Here is a 6,000-nt window from a genome sequence, read left to right as displayed (position 1 = left end):
GTGCTTGTCCTGACAATTGGCAAGCGGAGTGCTGTTTCCTGACTAAAACCTTATTATTTCAAGGGCTACCAAGAACGCAAAAGAAAAATAATTCTCGTTAATTGTATTTCTACTTTTCCTATTATTCAGCTATAGTCTTTTTGCAGAAAGTACAATAAATTTCTTGTTTTGTCAACTTAAAAGTCTCAAAAAAAATTCAACCGTAGACCATATAAAAAATGCACATTTTTAATAATATATTTTCAACATAAAATTATTAAAATAATTACAAAATTAAAATCTCATTCAGTATTGCAGGAACTCTTAGTATGAATTGGAATGTTCCAGTTTAGTGAGAATTTTTTTTTTATAATTCTCGAGGAATAATGGTGAATGAAGACACTGGACTGCTGGATTCCAAGTCTAGTGCAGACAGAAAACATTCGACAGCCGCTTCATGCTTCCCCTGGTCTTGTAGGACTTGCCCCAGTCCATTCCAAGCATCATGAGACGTGCTCTGATTTTGGACGGCGTCCCGGAGATACTTCTCAGCCAGTGAGTTCCTCCCAAGTCTATTCAGTACAAGCCCCTGGAAGCAAACAAATAAAAGACTTTATGATGTGATTTATGTCACTGGACTAATTACAACAAATTGACAATTAACCAGTCCGGTATCTGCTTTTATGGCTATTTATTATTCAGCAAACTCCTTATCTGTTGCCCAGGGCCACAATGCCGGTAAATGACCAGTAAATTATCAAGTAAAATTATAACAGACTTTTTTGAAGACACTCCCGAGACTGGATCAATTGATGAATGTAAGGGTAACGGTTCTAAAAATCTACTCTGTTTTAATATTTTGAGCTGTACACTACACAGTAGCATTCGAAAAACAGATGTAAGACCATAATACCGTAAATGACAAACAAGTAAATTCTTCAACAAATTAAAGTCTTTTCTGATTTTTTTTACTATTCTTCATGGGGTTATCAAAACTTGTTAAATGGGTAAAATTGCAAAGTTATTAAAAAATCCTCTATGGTCTTAAGAACGAAGGGATTTTCCATTTTACATAGTGTTTCCTTGCCTAAGTTACCAGCTACCTCTGCAGTCTTTTAGAAGTGGTTGTCTACTAGGTGAGGCACAAAAGCTTACAAACCCTTCGCCTTAGCGCTTGCCGACTCAATGGATCCAGTGAGGTTCAGTGCGCCCTTGTGCTCCTCCGGTACTGCAGAGGCAAAGCTGCCTTTTCTTGAAGGATGTGAGAATGCACAGTTTGGGCTAATGGCTTGACGACATCTGTAGTCCAAAATGTCAATCTTCAGGAACACACCATTTCCTGGTAAACAGGAAGCGAGGAGGCAAGGGATCGGTAAGCTCCTGAATAAAAGATTTTAGGCAACCCCTTTATGTTAAGTTAACACAAGTATAATCTCTCCATAATGATATAGTAAGAAGTAGATCCATGTTCGATTAGAGGCCCTTCTACATGGACTGATATGACCTGTATGTGGATAATCGTTCCACATTGCATAATGTCAGCAGCACAGCTCTCTTACACACCGGAATACGTGCTGTCGACAACAATGACTTTCTGATCTGAATAAAAGAAGTCAACGAACAAGCGTTTTGTTTGACAGACAATTGTAGTCATATTTGCACAACCCAATGGTGTGGAACAAGAGTTCTTACTATTAGATAGGCTAAATATTGCCTTGTGGAAAGAGACTTTTAGGATAAGCCATCATTAATTGATCATTATTTCATTATCGATCAGCTTTTGTAAGGCAATAACAAAATCTTGCAGAGATTAAAGTTGTTTCCCCACGACTTTAACAGAGTTATTCTTAGAACCTACACAGACGAAAAAATTGATTTGCCGTAATCAATATTTTATACTCAATCTCTGGCTTGAATATCAAACTTCCGAAATGCAAAGTTGAAGAAGAAAGGTAATCAATCATTCCCATCTAGAAACTGATCATGCATGCATACCAAGTTTTTTCAGTTAAGTTTCAGGTTTCTGCCTTTAGTGCAGGTAAGGATGTGGCTTCCCTTTCGTTGAGCTGGACATAACATTTAGATAGCTTTTTTATTTGCTGGGCATCCATTCGGGACTCGGTCCCCCTCTGCCCTTACTCACATTGATGTCACTTTGACACATGGTAAGGTTTTAATACTAAAGGTTAGGACCATCCCAATTGGGTATACCTTGACGCTGGTGGGATGGCTCTCATGAGTTTTTTAAAATCATAAACGGTATTTATTAGGTTCCCTACATTATTTATATGCACTATTGCTTTTATTTATTTACTTACAGCAGGGTATATGTTCATTTTGTTGCTGTTTTGGATTTTGTCCAATTATTAAAATAAGGAAGAAGATGTAATCCAGAATTAGAAAAATATTGCTGTTTTTTTTCTCCAAAAACAGCACTACACCAATCCATGGGTTGCTTCTTATTAGTGCAATTCATCTCCCTTGAGTAAAAATAAAAGTACAGTAAGTGGCAATAACATAAGCAAGACCCTTTAACAAATGTGGTGCTGATTTTGTAAAGAAGCTCTTCTAATCCAGGACTACCCCTTTAAACTGCTTATTGTAATTGTCTGTCTACCAACAGAGCTGTGTAAGAAATTTGTGGATATCTCCAGAAGGTCTGCCACTGAATAATGACCGCAAGCTGATAGCAACTCGATTACTAGAGTGTCCATTTGCAAAGTTAATTAGCTGTGCACGTTCCGCATTGATGTAAACGTGCAGCCTCTTGCAATTAGTTTGCAGTTTAAAATGAGTCTTAAATTGGTCGAGTATTCTTCATCTTCCGGACCTGCATCTCCGCTGCTATAGCAGCAGCATACGTCATTTTGATAAATGTCCGTGTCCGTCCTGGCCATCTTCTATGTCACTGCTCCTTGTAATTGAATATGAAGCAATTAGTGGAGAATTACTGGACACCAGAAATTTCAATTTGCTAGTTTGTTTCTCTGACAACAAAATTTCATCCTTTGAACCGAATCCTGTAATAGCTCAATAAATAGTCATTTGTTTTCAAGAAAAAGACCTGGGTGCATTGACGGAAAGCTACAAACCTAAGATCTGTCTGAACGTTACAGATTTAGAAAGATTTGGAAAAATGATTTGGACTTTTGGGGCGGATGTCCGATTCCTGGTAGAAGTACAAGCACTAGCACTTACTTCAAAAACAAAAATTAAAGAGGACTTGTAAAAAGTGGCAATTTTTTTAAATCTAATTTTATTGCGCCTCTGTGTATTCATTTCTTTACTTAAAATCTGCCATCCGGTTCTATAGCTAGGGGCCTCATTTACTTAGTGCTAATTTTTATGGCCTTTAACAAGCTGGTGTAGTTTATAAGATTCTCTGGTGGAATGGTGTCCTTTGGCTGTTTTGCCAACATCCCCTTGGTAAAGATTTTATTAAAAAATAAGAACAGTATACTATATTTTCAGCGAAAATAATGTTCACCTATTAAATGACATGTGTTTTGCCAGAAATGTGTGCCACAATTTTAGACCACAGTGTTGCACACTAGGACTCAACCCTTTCCGCCTAGGCTCTCCGCCAAGGCGACGTCGTCTTGCTGGATAAGGCGCAGTGGAAAAAAAATGTGGTGCAAATCATGAGAGCAAATTGCACCAGAATTCTGACATATTTAGCTTGTTAAATCTCCCCTACTGTGCGTGACGCTTTTTGTTCCCATCCTACTAATCTTCTTGATGCCCATTCTTTAACGTTGTCTAAAAAGTATTGCTTCAGATCTATGTCTTTGAGTAGTTATGATGAAAAATTCCCTCCAACCCCTCTGCCCCAGGAGCTTCACCAAGTTGTGCAGCAAAACGGATCACGATATGTAAGATATGATATAAAGATAGTACCTCGTAAGTCATATCGCAGCTGATTGGCGGGGGATGCACAAACTTTTGCATAAAACTGCATCTAACATATCTTGTGTCAATGCCATAAATATACTGTTCACCTTAAAGATGGTTATTTGAAGTCTTACTATTATACTGGGTCATTCTTCTTGTCGTAACTTCATTTGTAAGAAAAACCCTTGATATTCTTAATTCCTGCAATTTACATCAGCTTTCTTTTCATTAAGTGAACGTCAAATATGAGCTTTCTTATGAAAATTCAGCAGCAAATGTTTCAGCGGCATTAATTCATAGCTTTTCACTCTCGGCACAGCACAGCCGTTTGATTACAGATAATAATGTCTGCCACTAGATTTAAGGGAAATTGATTAATACGATGGAAATGTGACGTGCATATTAACTCACCTCTTCTGACTTAATGTCTCCAGACACCTAGCGGCGGAGATGTGTCAACATTATATCTGTATGTTTTATTCCGTGGAGATTATAAGAAAATTGGTTTAATATGGAAACAGTAAAGAACTAAATGTAAATTAGGTTTCAATATAAGATTTTAATAAGATATTTACAGTTTGACTTGAAGTGAATGTTACTCTCTTTTTGCTTTTTAACAAAGTAAAGATCAACACTTAAAAGGGACCTGTCATGTGCCATAAATTTGTAATTTTTAAAATCTACTATATAATTGTCTAAGGGTCACTTCCATCTTTCTGTCCTTCTTTCTTTCTGTCTGTCATGGATATTCATTGGTTGCGGCCTCTGTCTGTCATGGAATCCAAGTCGCTGATTGGTCTCGCCAGCTGCCTGTCATGGCTGCCGCGACCAATTAGCGACGGCCACAGTCCTCCCTACTCCCCTGCAGTCGGCGCCCGCTCCATACTCCCCGCAGTCACCGCTCACACAGGGTTAATGCCAGCGGTAACAGACCGCGTTATGCTGTGGGTAACTCACTCCGTTACCGCCGCTATTAACCCTGTGTGACCAAGTTTTTACTATTGATGCTTCCTATGCAGCGTCAATAGTAAAAACATATAATGTTAAAAATAATAAAAAAAATAACAAATCATTATATACTCACCTATCGCGATGCTCGGTGACCTCCGGCAGGTTCCGGTGCCAAGAATGGTATGGGAGAAGGACCTGCCATGACGTCACTGTCATGTGACCAAACTACAAGGGGCCCTCGGAAGGTGAGTATATGTTTATTTTTTATTTTGTAACCTGTGACATACGCAGCTGAGCAATATACTACATGACTGGCCAATATACTACGTGGCTGGGCAATATACTACGTGGCTCTGTGCTGTATACTACGTCACTGGGCAATATACTACGTAACTGGGCAATATACTATGTGGCTGGGCAATATACTATGTAACTGGGCAATATACTACGTGACTGGGCAATATACTATGTGACTGGGCAATATACTACGTAACTGGGCAATATACTATGTGACTGGGCAATATACTACGTGGGCTGTGCAATATACTACGTGACTGGGCAATATACTATGTGACTGGGCAATATACTATGTAACTGGGCAATATACTATGTGACTGAGCAATATACTACGTGGCTGGGCAATATACTACGTGACTGGGCAATATACTACGTGGGCTGTGCAATATACTACGTGGCTGGGCAATATACCTAGTGGGCTGTGCAATATACTACGTGGGCTGTGCAATATACTACGTGGACATGCATATTCTAGAGTACCCGATGCGTTAGAATCGGGCCACCATCTAGTGTGGTATAAATGGCGGTGTTCTCCTGAATCTGGAGTTGTTTAACTTTTGTTCCTGCTCCTTTCTGTTCCTGAGTTATGGCCTCCTGTTCCCTGTATATGGTTTGAGTCTTTTTATCTAAGTGGGTGTGGTCCTCTTCTCTGTGGGTGTGGTCTTAAGAACCACTCCCCCATTACTATAAAAAAAATCAACCTAGATTTACATACAAGGAAAAGAAGGCCATATCTCAAGAACAGAGAGGCACGGGAACAAAAGAAAAACACTATAAGAATCAGAGGAATAGCAACATTTACACCACGTTAAAAAATTAGACATATTTGTGGCAAGTGATCGATCCTTTTTAAGCAGTTAGCCTCCTTTATCAAAACCATTA

General features: G+C 38.8%; 1 protein-coding gene across 1 annotated transcript in view; it reads right to left on the bottom strand.

The window, feature by feature from the left end:
• Positions 1-210: 210 nt before the first annotated feature.
• TTC7A (tetratricopeptide repeat domain 7A) overlaps positions 211-6,000 on the bottom strand; it is a 405,643-nt gene continuing 399,853 nt past the window's right edge. Inside the window, exon 20 of the mRNA XM_069768639.1 lies at positions 211-568. Within this exon, the coding sequence (XP_069624740.1) occupies positions 347-568 (222 nt within the window). The 3' untranslated portion in view covers positions 211-346. The remainder of the gene's footprint in view (positions 569-6,000) is intronic.

Source organism: Ranitomeya imitator, chromosome 5, assembly GCF_032444005.1.
Source record: "Ranitomeya imitator isolate aRanImi1 chromosome 5, aRanImi1.pri, whole genome shotgun sequence".
Lineage (NCBI taxonomy): Eukaryota > Metazoa > Chordata > Amphibia > Anura > Dendrobatidae > Ranitomeya > Ranitomeya imitator.
Note: the sequence above shows the minus strand (reverse complement) of the source record. Positions and strands in the feature narration are given on the sequence as shown.